A 16,428-nucleotide genomic window follows, 5' to 3' on the forward strand; every position below is an offset into this window, starting at 1 on the left:
GCCCTAAAGTACTGAATTTTAGAGCAAGCCTATTCTAAACATTTTTTATTCTGATTTTGAGAAAGTTAGTGATTAATTTTGGGCTCCTTGTCTGCTCTCTAGTTAACATTCCATTAAGTCTGAAAATTGCGCGTCTTTCTCTCTGATGAAGTGATTTGCTGAGATTTTTGATAGACTCATCTTACTTGAAAACCTTAGTTTAAAATTTATGATTAATGACCATGTAAAATCAGTTATTTTTTCTCTGAACTCATACCCTGGCTTGTTCTATTATTATCAATTTTCTGTGTGTTAGATTCCTCTAAAGAATCCAGATGTAGAAAACACACCACATTTCACTGAAAATAAGACTCAGTCTTATATTAATTTGCTCTAAAAGATGAAATGGAGCTTATTTTCAGGAGATGTCTTATTTTTTCATGTACAACAATCTACATTTATTCACTTATTCATGTATAAAAATTACATTTATTCATGTGCAAAATCTACATTTATTCCAATACAGTCATGTTCTCTTTTTCTGTAACATTGCTGTAACTCTCCAAACCCAGAATTCTGGCCCGAATTTCTAGTAACTCTATTTCCTAAAGAACCACTGCCCCACTCTCTCATGTCCAGCAACAGAGCTCTACTTAAATGAATACTTCCTGACCACGTAGTCTGCTCATAGTGCATTGGCAACACAGCTGTGATATTTATCCCATGAGTTCTTCTCCCAAGTCATGACCTCTTGCAGGGAAGGCTTCACAACGTTTCCATTAAAACAAGAGTTAATTGAAGACTTTCAAGACAGGAGTGGCAACAACAATCATGAATTTAAGAATGATGTTCTACACAAAACTGATAAGTTGTATGCATCAAAAAAAAAAAGTTCCAGGGGCCGGGGATTTAGCTCAGCGGTTCGGTGGCCTGCCTCACAAGCGCAAGGACCCGAGTTCGATCCCCGGTACCGAAAAAAAAAAAAAATTCCTTTATTTCATACCAGTGCATTAAATAGACATATTTAATGTTATCTGTTACAGCACATGACATATTGAATTATGAAGATTCACAGCAGACACGACAATGTCTACTGCATATTTGTTATTGAGTGTGCACGTTATTCAGGCTTTGTGTCTGTAGTCTGGTTGGTCATCTGGCAATAAGTATAGAGTTCATCTGTTTACATAGGCAATTACCGCGCATTCAGAGGCTCCCACTTGGGTATTTACAAATACTTAATATTGTCATTTAAGTATTAATGTCAACAGTATTATTTACTTATATTTCATTATATATCAAGGTTACTATTTTGTAATTCAATATGTCCATCGTGTGCTGCAGTGGGCATATCAAATGTTACCTGTCTGGCTGACCATCTTAATTGGGGCTTATCCGATGGGGGGGTAGGGCTTATATTATCAGTACCCTGAAAAATCATGCTAGGCCTTGTTTTCCAGTTAGGTTTTACTTTTGGAGAAAAACAGTCTTCATAAAACAGATATAAGCTTTAATAGTTTAACCTAATGTATCTGTATGAATATATGTGTATGAAAGGCAACTCAAATTCTGAAAAAAATATGTCTACTGGCTTGGAGAAGAAAAACAGCGTAGATGTGCAGATCGCAACCGCAATCCAAAGAAACACTGAGAACAGTGGAGAAAGTGTAACTGCAAAACGTAAGAAAAGTTGATTTTTACTGAGAACCAAACTTTCTAGATTTCTAGAAAATGCTGAAATATTTACAGCTCTACTTTGAGCTATTTAATCATGAGAAAAGGTATAAACACTTTAAAATGAGCTATAGACAAAATTTTTATACACTTCCCAAAATTATGTAAAAGTTTCTTTTTTCTTTTTCTTATTTATTTATTTATTTTTTTTTTTGGTACTGGGGATTGAACTCGGGTCCTTGTGCCTGCAAGGCAGGCCACCGAACCGCTGAGCTAAATCCCCAGCCCAAAAGTTTCTTTTTTAAAAAAGGAAGTACATGGAATAGCGTGTTTTAGAAATTGGGTCATACGTGTGTGTGTGTGTGTATGTATATGTCTGATCTTTTGTTCAAATATTATTTTACAAAATAAAGCAATAGAGATATTAAAACTAACAATGAGTCTGACTGACAATTGCTATCATAGCACCATATCTTTGAAAGTTCCTTATTTTTAAAAAAATTAATTTTATTGTTACATTTAATGTATGCAATATAATGACATTAATTGTTAGAAATTTGTACCTTTACATAATCGATCTTGGTTCTTATTTTTTCCCATCCCCCTGCCCTCCCTTCAAGCCCTCCCAACCTCCCTGTCTACAAAGACTTTATTTCTGCTTTTTTTTTTTTTTTTTTTTGGTACCAGGGATTGAACTCGGGTCCTTGCACTTGCAAGGCAGGCCACCGAACTGCTGAGTTAAATCCCCGGCCCTATTTCCGCTTTTTCCATTTTCATTTTTATTATTATTTTTTTTCTTTTAGGCTGTCTATGACAAGCCATCAGCCAACATCATACTAAATGGTCAAAAACTGAAAACCTTCATGCTAAAATCAGGAGCAAGACAAGGATGTCCACTATCCTGTTCAATATAGTTTTGGAAACATTAGCCACAGAAATTGGACAAGAGAAAGCAATAAAAGCAATAAAGATAGGAAAGGAAGAAGTGAAACTGTCATTATTTGCTGATGATAGGATACTCTACATAGAAGACCCCCCAAAAACTCCATCAAAAGACTTCTAGACTTAATTGACAGATTCAGTAAAGTTGCTGAACACATGGTAAACACTTCAAAAATCAATAGCCTTCTTGTACACAAATAATAGACTCACTGAGAGATAAACTAGGGAAACAATCCATTTCACCATAGCATCCAAAAAAAAATGAAATATCTAGGAATCAATCTAACAAAGGAAGCAAAAGACCTCTACACTGAGAACTACAACACTCTGAAAAAAGAGATTGGAGAGGATATAAGAAAATGGAAAGACATCCCTTGTTCCTGGGTACAAAGAATCAATATAGTGAAAATGGCCATACTTCCAAAACTGTTATACAGATTCCACACAATCCCTACTGAAATCCCAACAGTATATTTCACAGAACTAGAGAAAACAATCCAAAAATTCATTTGGAATCAGAAGAGACCTAGAATAGCAAAAGTAATTGCAGGCAACAGAGACATGGCAGGGTGTATCACAATCCCCAACTTGAAACTATACTACAAAGCCACTGTGATAAAAACAGCATGGTACTGGCAAAGAAACAGACCCAAGGATCAGTGGAACAGATTAGAAGATGCAAAAACAACTCCTGACATACTCAGCTACCTCATCTTTGACAAAGGAGCCAAATATCCTCACTGGAGGAAAGAGGGCCTCTTTAATAAATGGTTTTGGAAAAACTGGCTTTCAACTTTTCAAAGATGAAAACTAGACCCATATCTTTCATCAGGCACTAAACTAAAATCAAATTGATGAAAGATATAAATATTAAAACAGAAACACTAAACTTGCTGGAAGATAAGTTAGGCAGAACTCTTGAAGATGCAGGCATAGGAAAAGACTTTATGAACAAACCCTCATTGGCACGGGAACGAGCACAAAGAATCAACAATTGGGATCTCATCTTTTAAAAGAGTTTCTGCACTGCCAAATAAATCACAAGCAGAGCTAAGAGACAACCCACAGTGTGGGGAAAAAATTTTACCAACTGTTCCTCAAACAAAGGTCTACTGTATAGAATATATAAAGAACTAAAAAAAAAAAAAATCAGACCCCCAAATATAAACACCCAATTCAAAAATCTGAAATGAACAGACATTTCTCAGACAAACAAGGAAAAGCAGCAAATAAACACATGATAAAACGTTCAACATCATTGGTCATTCGAGAGATGCAGATGAAAACAACACTGAGATTCCCCCTCACCCCACTAAGAATGGCTGCTATCAAGAAATCAATAACAAATGATGGTAGGGTTGTGGGGAGATAGGAACCTTTCTTCATTGTTGGGAGTGCAGACTGATGCAACCACTGTGGAAATGAATATGGCGATACCTCAAATAACTAGGATTAGAAGTTCCATGTGACCCAGCTGTTCCTCTGCTGGGTTCCTTCCCAAAAGAATTAAAAGTATCATGCCACAGCAATATGTGCTCACATATTTTATAGCAGCATAGTTTGTAATAAGTAATATTTGTAAACAGCCCAATTGCCCATCAACTGGAGACTGCATAAAGAATTTTTTTAAAATAAAATGGAGTACTATTCAGCCATAACAAAAAGAAACCAGAAAGATCCACAGCTAAGTGGATGCACATTAAGGCCAGACTCTTAAGTGAAATTAATAAGTCACACATCTGTAAATACCAAACAGTTTCTCTGGTGTGAAAACGTAAAAGTGTAAATAAGGATCAAAATGTATAAGTGACATTATGTAATAGGAAGAAAAGGTCTAAAAGGATAGAGGAAGTGGGAGGGGTAGGGGAAATGTAAAAAGGGAAAAGAAAAAATAGGTGAAAAGGAACAACATGGAAACAATGTTTTTGTAAACAGGGAAGGGTGGAGGGGCTGAAGGGAGGACTGCTGAAAGGGGAAAAATAAGAACCAAGGTAAGTCATGAAAAGGTACAGTTTCCCAATGATGAATGTAACTGTATTGTACACTTAAAATGTACCAATAAACTTAATAAAGATTACAAAAAAGAAAGACAATCAATATGGAGATTCCTCTGAAGACCAAACATGGAGTGTTTTTTCTTTTGCGTCTCTTCCTTTTGTAAGATTACTGTGAGGGTTTAATGAGGTGCTAGAGGGGAAGCATTCCGTTAGAGTAATGCCTTGCAGGCAATGGATACCGTCTAGTGATTATTGTTCCAAGGTAAATATTCATCGCACCAGGGGAAGTTTCTGGAAAGGTGGTATGAGGAGAACAATAGGTATTAAAGCCTATTTCTAATGTACTGGAGTTGGGCAGGAAAAGATATGAGAGTCCAGGAGCAGTCTGCTCTATTCCAAGTCCTTGGTGGGTAATTTAGATATCAAAGTCTTCTCCTCACCTTTCGCTGTGGTTGAGTGATCATGAATATAGTTTGTTGTTTGGGGAAGGTATGCCAATGACAGGAGATTATTTGACAATGGAATGGATGTTTGAGCAAAAGAGCAGTAAAAAGCATAGCAAACTTTTGTTCGTCCATTGTGTACCAGAAAAAAGTGAAAACAACTTCCTCTTTCTGTGTTTAGACTTCTTTGTGATAAACTCCTAGCATAGAGGAATGGGACTCTTGTTAGGAGAGAAGTCTGGCATGAAATGATAAATTACCTTCACCTGCTCACAGAATGCAGAGGATAGACTTCAAAATCCTAGTTAATAGAAATGATGGAGGCAACTTTGAAAATCGTTTAATAGATGGCAGCCTAGCAATGCTCAAAATGGCAGATCTCAGAGTAGAAGAGTAACTTGTTTGTATCTAATCTAGGACTTGCATTTCTTTCCATGGAATCCCTTACCTAACCACAGAGGCATGTCTAATTTCTGCCACCCCTTACTGCATATGAAATACAGTGGTGACAGGAAATGCCATCCTTTTGGACAGAGGCTCTTTACTTATTCAGGAGAAAGAACACCTGACACATTTTTATTACTAGCCTAACTAAATAGTATAATAGTAATATTGATCATAGCAGCTGCTAATTTTGCTTAACAGTTAGGTTGGCGCAGGCAAAATGATGAACACTTTACATATATAATTTTACTTCTTCCTGACAACCTGTATTCTAGTACCATTTCATCATTTGATGAAGAAGCTGAGGTTTAAATTTTGGCCAATAATTCAGAGTACAGTCCAGTAGAAAAAAATATATATACATACAAAATTTTTAAAAAATGAGCACACCAAGTGTTGCTGATATAACTGGTTCTTGAAGAAGTATTCAGAAATAAATGGTAAGAGTGTTTGGACTAGGTCCCCTGCTTCAGAATGAAATAAAACCAAAAACATAAGACTGGAAAACAGTTGTCTTAATTACTTTCTTGTTATTGAGACAAAATACCCAACATCCACAAGACAAGGAAGAAAAGTTTTATTTATCTCACAGTTTGTAGAAGCTTCAGACCATAATCATCTGGCTCTAAGGCAGAGTGGCTTGGCAGAGGAGAAACAGTTCATGGCAAGCAGAAGACATCAAAAGAGAGCAAGCAATAAGCAACCACGGCTCTGTCTATCCTTTATATCTTATTCAGGCTACTTAGGGTGGGGAGCAGTCACACCCTTACTTTTAGTGCTCTTGGGCCTAGCATTGCATAGTGAGTCAATTCCAGCATCACACACTCTAGATCCAGCCACCTCTGAAAAAGCCCCACCTATGATGCACGAAGCTTTGAGGGGGAAATCTAGACACAAGCTGTAACAGTGGTGCTCCGTCATCAGATGCTGATAAGACTTTACTTTATAAAGGACCTCTCGAATTGAAGTTAACACTAGTAACAAAGATGGAGGCTTAATCTTATTATACCTGAGTATAGCTGCTATATTGGCAGTGTAGAACCCCAAGACATGTCTGGGTCCTGAACATAGTTCTAGATGGATTATTTGATTATTATAACTCCATGAATAAAGAAAACATTTTGTTCAGGGTTAGCCCCAGAACCTCAGCTACACACTATACATGGCCAGGAAAGCTCAAGAAACGAAGGAAAAGCCAATAAATACAGCTGGCCATCAGAACTGTCTGGAGAAGGAAAATTCTGTGCTAGTGGTAGAAAATTCTTTAATGCTGGATTTTTTTCCTGAATAGGTTAAAAAACTACTCTCCAGGAGTACTTAGAAGTCGTTTGTATTCTATATAATAATTGGCCATCACTTCTCAAAGTTAACAAACTCATGAAGGGCAAAGATAAAGCTGTCCAAATTTAGAGACTAAATAGACATGATAACGAAATTCAGTGTTGGGGGTGTTCTGGTTCAGAAGATGGATGTTAATTGGAAAGTTGATGAACTTTGGTCTGATAGATTAGATAAGCATGGCCTATCAATGTGAATTTTATGATATTGATCATTGTAATGTGATTATGTAAAGTGCTGACATTTTGGAAATTTAGGTGAAAGGTGTATGGAATTTTTGTGTTAGTTTGGCAATTACTACATAAGCCTTAAAGGTTTTTGAAAATGTGTTTAGGAAGAAAAAAAATATATAAGGATTCTGTTGAACCCCAAGGTCACATAATTCTGAGTATAGGAGCTGATGATGAAATCACCTGGTAAATCTTGGGACAAAACAAAAACTTCTGGCTACCGTGTGTCACCCTTTCTAACCCTAGAACCTAATGCATGCTGTTCAAGAATCACACAGACTGACAGAGGCAGTGAGAGGAGAGGGGCTGGCCCAGGGAATGGGCTGCATATGCTTCCTTCAGGTATATTTTCCAGCCCAATAACACTTGAGCCACTAGAAATTTCTTGTGTCCAAATGTCTGGGTTACATTTGGGTTACAATGTTAACTTAGCCAAGGTGCTGCTGTGCCATAATTAAAGAAAGATATTCAAGGGGGAGCTGATTCTCAGAGGACTAATTTGGAGTCCCCTCCAACTCTACTACAGACAGCAGAATTCCTTTCCTCACCAGGCAAATCAGCATGAGGTAGGCAGCAGAGTTTCATTACATGAACAAATTTTCCAATATGGCGGTCTGAGTTTTCCTTTATACAGGATGAACTTCCTGCTCCCTAAGATTTAAAAATGGAGAGATTTCTAAAAATATTTTTGTCATAAATATAATATATGCTTATTATAGAATATTGGTAGAAATGAAAAGTATTAGGAAGAGAAAATATTTCCCCTAAATGGATAAGCACTGGTTCTGAAAATCTGTACTATTTGTTCTAGAAAACAAATTTGTCAAACAGATTTTAATTTCTGTTTTTATCATTGAATTTTCAGATGGCAATCAAGATGATTACTCATAGAGAAGATAATTACAGATATCATTGTCAATTAATAGTCTTAAAGTAAATTTTAACTTTATGTTTTCATTCCATAAAATATATTTAGCATTAAATTATGTGCAAGATATTATGCTAGACATGCTTTGAGTTCTTTCTATGAAGGGAACAAACTCCAGTTTGAAGGATATGGGTAAAATTTCATGTATAATCAAGAGGAAACCTCAGCAAGCCAGATATTGCTTGGGGAAGAGTTAAGATATGATTAGCTTATCAGGCACTCTTGATAAAGCACAGTGTAGCTATCTGAGCATAATCTGACACCTTTGGAATGTCGCACCAAGACATTACTTGTAAATTATACTTGTAAATTATTATGCCACATAACTGGCAGAAAGCTGTTAAATGTGCCTTGAAGATGTTGGTAGTTTTAACGTGTGATCAAAAATGAAGCTCCACAACTTTGAGCATTTGTAATTAGAGAATTAGTTACCTACTTAAAGTAAATCCACAGAGCATGCTTTTGCTTATTTAGTTAGTAGATAAATATTGCTGCAAGACAGATCGTGTGACTGGCCTAGACATGGCCTTCACCCTTACAGAATCTACTTTCTGGTGAGGCCCAAGTCCCAGTATGCATGACAAATACTGAAGCATTTTTCTCTCTGTGGCCCTTTGAGATCTATGAAGCAAAGATAGTTGGTGACTGGGCTATATTTTGGTAGATATAGAATGCTTACAAGCCAACATCAAAATAAACAGGAATATTTGCACCTTGTCAACATTTTCAGAAGACGGAAATTGAAAGCAATTTCCTTCCCTATCCCCCAATTATTCTTTTCAGATCTGAAATTTGATGAGGAAGCAGATCAGATCTCTCATCCAACCTTTTTTCATCATTCTTTATTTTCATTTCTTTTCACTGTTTAATTTTAAAGATGTATTAGTCCATTTTGTGTTGCTATAATAAAATACCACATAGTTTATTAAAAAAAAGAATCTTATTTGTCACATGGAAACTAAAAGTCTGGATTCGGTGGCCTCACCTGTACAGCATGGGTAAGGGCCCACCTGACTGTCACAAAGTGATGGAAAGCAGAAGGGAAAACAGCTGGATTGAGAAGGGGCCATGCAGGCAGGATGGCCTCACATTACAACAGCCTGCTCTCGAGAGGGCTCTCTGTCCTGTGGTAACTGCATTGCATTGATTTCTGTTCTGATCTTTACAATTTCCCCCTTGTAGAGCTTTGGGTTTCTCTTGCTCTTCTTTTTCTAGGCACTTAGTTCACCATTAGGTTGTTTGTTTGACCTCACTCTGTTTTTCTAGTGTGGGCATTCACTGCCATGAATTTCCCATGTACAATTGCTGTAATTGTATCCCATAGATTCCTGTATGTTGTACTGGCATTGTCATTAAATTTTAAAAACTATCTAATTTTTTTCTTTAATTTTCTGCTGTGGCCATTGGTTGTTCAGGAGAGTGTTACTCAATTTCCATGTGTTTGTGAGTTTCTTTTGCTATTGATCTCCAGTTTAATTGCACTATGGTTTGATAATATACATAGGATAATTTCAGTTCCTTTGCATTTAATTAAACATGTTCTATGAGCCAACACATGGTTTATTTTGGAAAATGATCCATGTGCAGCCAAAAAGAATGTACATTCTGATTTTGTGGGGCGGAACACTCTGTGGGTGTCTATTAAGTTCATTTTCCAAAAGCTTGGTTTAGTTCTAGTATTTTGTTGTTAATTTTTAGGCTAGACTATCTATTTGTGACAGTGGGGTATTGAGGTCCCCCACTACAATTGTATTAGTGCTTATTTGGTTTTTCATGTCCCTTAATATTTGTTTTGAATAACTGGGGGCATTAGTGTTTGGTGCATAGATATTTATGATTGTCATCTCTTCCTGTTGGATTATTCCCTTTAGAAGGTTGTTGTGTCCTTCTTTGTCTCTCTTAATTAGGTTTGCATTGAAATTTACTTTGCAAATAAGATAGCTACCCCTGTTTTTTTGTGGGTTCCTGTCCCATGGAGAACTGTTTTCCATCCTTTTACTTTCAGTCTATGAGTTTCTTTTTCAAGTAGGTGTGTTTCTTGTATACAGCATATTGTTGGATTTTGTTTCTTTATCCATACAGCCAGTCTATTTCTTTTGATTGGTGAATTGAGGCCACTGACATTGATGGTTATAACTGATATGTATTGACTTATCATTGTCATGTGATTTCCCTGTTGTTGTTTCTTTTTTTTTTTTTTCTCCCTCTCCCTTTAAATTCTTGTCTATGGCATTTGCTCTGTTGGGCCTCATGGAGTTGTGACCTTCATTATCTTTTTCTAGGATACTTTTAAAATTCATTTGGAGTGCTGGTTTGGTATTAATGAAGTTTCTCATGTGTTCTTTAATATGAAAATATTTCATTTCTCCATCAATTTTGAAAGATAGTTTTGCAGGAAAGATCAGCTGAGGTTGGAGGTTGTTTTCTTTTAAAACTTGAAATACCTCACTCCAGGCTCTCCTTAATTGAGGGTTTGTGTTGAAAAGTCTGTTGTGATTCTGATGGACTTTCCTTTGTGTGTAATTTGTTTCTTTACTCTAACTGCTTGTAGTATTTTGTACGTCTTTTGAATTTCTGGGACCTTGATTATTATATGTCTAGGTGTAGATTTTATTTTATCATAACTAGTTGGAGTCCTCTGTGCCTCACTTATCTGTATGTCAGGCTTTTTTGCTCTGTTTTGAAAGTTTTCTATCATTAATTCTGTGGACAATTTTTTTATGTCATTTGTGCTTTCTTCTGCTTTTTCTTGGACTCCTATTAAACTTATATTATTCTTCTTTGCATCATCTAGAGCTGTTGGATTGATTTCTCATGGTCCATGTTGACTTTCATAGTGGTTGTACTAGTTTACATTCCCATTAAAAAAAGCAGGAGGGTTCCTTTATCAGCATTCATTTTTTTTAATGCTTGCTGAAAGCTTTTATGATTGGGGTGAAATGGAATCTAACTGTAGTCTTAATTTGCATTTCTCTGGTGGCAAATATTTTTTATATACTTTTTGACCATTTGAAGTTCTTTTGAGAAGTATCTATTACATTCACTTGCCTACATTTCTTATTGGATTTATTGCATTTTGAAAAGTTCTTTATATATTCTAGATGTTAATCCTCTATCAGAAGAGTAGCTAACAAAGATTTTCTCCCCTTTGGGGAGTTCTCGCCACTTTACCTCTTGTTTCCTTTGCTCTGCAGAAGCCTTTTAATTTGATGTAGTCTCATTTGTTGGTTCCTGATATAATTTCCTGTAGTTTTGGAGCCCTGTTCAGGAAATCTTTGCCTGTGCTGATAGCTTCAAGTGTTTCCCTTATGCTGTTTTCTAGCAACTTTAATGTTTCTGGTTTTATATCTAAGTCTTGATTCATTTTGATTTGATTTTAGTACAAGGAAAGAGATAGATGTTTTTCAATTTTCTGCATGTGGCTCTCCAGTTTTCTCAGTATCATTTGTTAAACAGACTTTTTTTTCCTACTGCATATGCTTTTGGTCCCTTTGTCAAAAAGTGGATGGCTGTTGGTACTTGGGTTTGTTTCTGGGTCTTCTATTATATTCCACTGGTCTACATTTCTGCTTTTGTGCCAGTAGCATGTAGTTCTTATTACTATGGCTTTACAGTATATCTTGAAGTCACCCACACCTGTGTTTTTAGTAGCATAATTCATAATAGCTAAGCTGAAAAACCTAGAGGCCCATCTTTGGATGAATGGATAAAGAAAACACAGCGTATATACTCAGTGCACTATTACTCAGCCACATAGAAGAATAAAATCATGTCATTTACAGGAAAATAGATGGAACCAGAAACTATCACATTGAATGAAATTAGCCAGATTCACAAAGTTAAACATTTCATTTATTCTTTTATATGGGAAATCTAAAACATACACAAAATTAATAAGTAATTAAAATAAAGGAAAGAGGACAGGAAACCAGAAAGTAGAGTTCTGGCAACAGGGATGAGGACAAGTGGGAACAGGGAGAAAAAGGAGTGGGAGGAGATTAAAATTAAGATATGACAAATGCACAGTCCAAAAATAACATCAAATTCCCCAAACAGACCTATTATCATGTAATATTAGCATACACTAATGAAATGAAATGTACTTTATGATATTACTAGCTGCTTTCTCTCATGTTTTTCTTCCATTCTTTCCACGCTTATTCCAAAGTAACTCACCTGATTGTATCCTGGATCTGTAACATATTTTCCCACATTCTCTGACAAACTTTATCCAAACTTATTTCCCAAAGTTTCACCCTGCAACATATTTCTACTGTACTTTCCATTTTAATTACAATGTTATAATTTCTCAATTTTTCATTTGTAAACCCTTATGCATTATTAGCTTAATCATGTGCATTTCAGGGCCCATATTCTTTACTCTGTATTATTACATTCTGTCCTATACTATACATCTTAAAAACAGATTTTAAATACTATATTTAGTTTCCCATTTATTATCCATGATACAGTACTATAGAATTTTTAAAGCTTTAGTTTGTGCATAGGTTCATTATAAAAATCCTCAGATAAGACAAAACATAAAAGAAGAGAGTAAAAAATAGATGGCACTATTTAAATAATCACAATATAGGACTCATTTACGTAACTGAGAGGATACAATATAAAATGTTTTGGGTCACAGTAATTAGGCAGAAATAATAACTTTTTATCACTTTATTTGCCAATATATATGACAGCTGTAAGAGCTATGCTGCATGTGAGCTTTGTATAAAAGACCATATCTATGTTTCATAGTTTTCTGCCTATCACACTCCATTTTCAATAAATACCAAAAAATCCATTTAACAAGAATTAAATCGTATTGATTTAACAGTTCTGCACAGTTAAGGAATTCTTTTAGAGGGTAAGTTTTAGAGCCTTCACATACTTATTACTTGAAGAGAGAGCACTTGCCTTCATCCCCGTCATCCCCAAATGGGTAGAAGAGAGCCACAGCCAGATTGATGAACACAGCGAGGTTGAAGGAGATGCTGCCCCAGAGGGAGATATGCCTTGAGAACCAGAACAGGGCAGGGTTGTCTAGGAAGCAAAAAGAGCAAAGGGACAGAAGAGAAAATGCAATTATTCCAACTCACGAGCTTTATTGAAATAACATTGCACTAAATACAGTTCTGTAAGCCATTATTAAAATACTATGATTATTTTATTAAGAAGTATCCGTTTATTAAGAAGAGTCAGGACCATGGCAGGTTATGTTTGATTCCTTGTTTCACCCTTTAGGTAGTTTATACCTAAAGTGCTGTAGAAGGTGACTAGCTTGGCAATTGCTGAGAGTGGTCAGAAAAGGTGATTCTATAATAACCCTCTCCAATCTATCCCAGAACAGATTAGAGGAGAAGTCTGGCAGTTAACCAGGGCCCTTTTTAATGGAATGGTACCGTTCCCTTTACAATTTGGCAATATTGACAACTGGCCTCACTCTCATGACTCAAAAGTCAAATTAAGAAATTAAAGCCCCTAGCACAGAACTGTCTCTAATGAAAATTCTTACGACATGATCATCATTTCCTGAAACTCTGAAACAACACTGTGGCATAATAAAATTTGTGGGCAGCTAGTGATTTATGATAGTTTCTGCATTTTAAAATGCAATGCTTTCTAATAACTTGTTGGGTTTAAGCCGCGAAAGGAAATGAAATCTCCAATAAGAATTATTAGTAAGAGCATGGGGCATTCCTGGATATTTACAGAAGAGGGACTCCATGTCTGTCATCAGAAATAAATTAGTAAATGCATATGCTGACTATGATTTACTTTAACTGAAAATCAGCTCCTTCCACTGCTCCCAAATAAGTAAACAGATCTGTAATGCATATCAGTTCTAATAGGAGCCAAGTTTATCCACCTGTCCTGGGCACACATGCAGCTTCTTCAGGTTTGCTTTATTCTCTAACTTTTAATATTTGAACACCAGTAGTAAAATGTTGGAGTTTAAGGAGAGGGGGAAGCCATACTGATTCCAGAGAGAAGTGATAAGGGCCTGGGATTTAGCTCAGTGGTTCCTCTGCCTACTCTAAATAGAAGTGATAATCCTTTCGGGTATTGTATTAGTCACTTTCCTGTCACTGGGAAAAATATACAACACCCACGATTTAAAGGAGGAGAATTTTATTTGTCTCAGTTTCCAGTGGGTTCAGTCTATAGTTAGCTGGCTCCAAGGCAGCGATGCATTTGGAAAAGCACCACAAAAGAAAGTTGATCCAACTATGGCAGCCAGGAAGCAAAGAGAGAAGGGAGGAGCCAGGGGCAAGAACACCCACCTAGGTCACACTCCCAGGGGGCCACCTCTAACCAGGCCCTGCTTCTGAGCAGGTGCGATTTCAGGAGACATTTTAGATCTAAATCTAACAAATGCACCCCATGAATCTCAATCTAGACTCTGCTGTCTATTTATAAACTGCACTCTTTACTGCACTTGTCTTGGAATGGAATATTTCTCATTGAAAGAGGTAGTGATTAGCCATGGCATTTGGCTGAAGAATAATAAATGATAAAACATCTGCATCTCCATTTTTTTCTAAATAGGAGTCCTCATTTTGAAAAAGCAGACTACTAAGACAAAAATTAGAAGATCCTGATACCTACATTTATAATAACAGATCCCTATTGTACATCCACCAAATGAATTAGAGGCTGCCTATAACCTCATAAATTGCTTCCAAATTTTCAAGTAAAATGTACACTGGAAACAACTATGAGATTTCTTTCTTTTTTTGTGTGTGTGGTACTGGGGATTGAACTCAGGACCTTGTGCTTGCAAGGCAGGAGGCAGCACCACTGAGCTAAATCCCCAGCCCTGAGATTTATTTCTTGATAAATACATAACAAAATATTTCTTAAAAAGCACAGACCCCAGAGCATTATTCATCTTAATTTTTTGTTTTTGTCAATATAAATGTATGATTTTCAGATGCCCTAAATAAAACTATTGTCTTTATATTTATTTTGGACACCCCAACTTTTCACTGAATTTCACAGGTTCTCTGTGATAAAGTGCTAAGGGACAATAATTGCTCTCTTGACTCTTTTCAAACAGTCTGCTAAGAAAGCCAAAAATGTGTGCCATAGTCTTATACCCAAAGATGACGTTTCTCAAGCTGCATTCAAGTTTCTAAATGATAGTCATTAAAGTTCCTAGACAACTAGAATAACCAAATGCTGCTGAACAGAGGCATTGTGAATCCATGCCTGTATGTCTGGAAAACTTCTGTAAAAGACAGGAAAGACCTCATCAAGAGTTTCCTCCTATCATTCAAAAAACAAAAAACTCATATCTCCTGTCTGGGAAAATAATTTAAATTTTATTTCAGATTTCAAGAATTTAAAAATTTAACACTTAGTGCTTCCGAATGGGTGGAAGCACTAATTTTAAGTAGAGAGAATTATATTATGATTTTGAACTGTAAAGTTATCACATTACTCCCTTTGAATACCAGTGTCCTAATGTTTAGCTTGTTGATTTGGAGAGGTAAAAATATGTTCAAGAGTGGCATTCAGAAGAACACGGAGCCATCAACTCAATCACAGGACAAGAGAGGAGCAGGATGCTGGTACCTGTGTCTCCCTGCGCTATCCACCTGTTGTCAAGGCCACTTAGGCCTTCACAGAGCTCAAATCTGGAGCTGCCCAATACTTGAAACATACAGCTACAACCTGTGTTTATGGTATGTATATAATACTTTAATGCCTGGTGATCCGTTTTTGGCACACTCATAACAATGGTACATAATGGCCAGGAGTGATGGCATATGCCTGTAATCCCAGCACTCAGGAGGCTGAGGCAGGAGGATCACTTCGAGTTAAAGGCCAGCCTGAACTATTTAGTGAAAACCTGTCTCAAAACAAAAAACAATAGGACACAATGGAAGGCTTCTCTTTAAAGTCTTGTTCCTTGAATCTGTCTAGGTAACATATATGATTTACATGCAAAAATTCAAAAATTTCATTCCTTGCCACAAACGGGTTAACAATAGGTTCCTAGCTAACAGGTGATGTAATTACTCAGGGCTTTCTGTTTTCATCAAGCTGCTGGTGTCTCAGCTCTACTTGTAGACTGGGCTTACACTCTTACAACTACAAGTGATTCCAGTAACATCAGACAGGCAAGGAATTAAAAACAATTCAAATGAACTGGAGTCATGTGTCCCAAAGTGCCAATTCATCTACCATTGGGCACAAAACCCACCGGTTCCATTCATCGTACTTACTCCTGATTTTCTTCTGCCACTTCATTTCATTGTAGAGATCTTCTGTTTGCTGGAAAAAGTCATTCACTTTACTTCCTTGTTCGTCCCTTTCTGTTGTATTAAACACACGGGACTTGGATTCTCGAGTGAGGAATTCACATATATTGGGAACAGGGAAGACTATTTGCTCCATAGTCCTGTCATGGCGAACAATCTGAAAACATGAATTTGCATTCATTTTTA

The 16,428-nt window shown here is 36.4% G+C and overlaps 1 protein-coding gene across 4 annotated transcripts in view; it reads right to left on the reverse strand.

Annotated features, from left to right (window-relative positions):
- The window catches only part of Itpr2 (inositol 1,4,5-trisphosphate receptor type 2), a 416,582-nt gene that overhangs the window by 76,732 nt on the left and 323,422 nt on the right, over nt 1-16,428 (reverse strand). For all 4 annotated transcript variants that reach the window (XR_004518150.1, XR_004518151.1, XM_010615034.2 and 1 more), the window contains 2 exons: nt 16,207-16,399; nt 12,893-13,018 (listed from right to left, as the gene is read on the reverse strand). Coding sequence is in view for 2 of the 4 variants with exons in the window: in XM_010615034.2 (XP_010613336.1) it covers nt 12,893-13,018; nt 16,207-16,399 (319 nt within the window). In the remaining 2 variants the exon portion in view is untranslated. The remainder of the gene's footprint in view (nt 1-12,892; nt 13,019-16,206; nt 16,400-16,428) is intronic.

The sequence above is a fragment of the Fukomys damarensis genome, unplaced genomic scaffold (genome assembly GCF_012274545.1).
Source record: "Fukomys damarensis isolate Sample0158 unplaced genomic scaffold, DMR_v1.0_HiC HiC_scaffold_19, whole genome shotgun sequence".
Taxonomy (NCBI): Eukaryota; Metazoa; Chordata; class Mammalia; order Rodentia; family Bathyergidae; genus Fukomys; species Fukomys damarensis.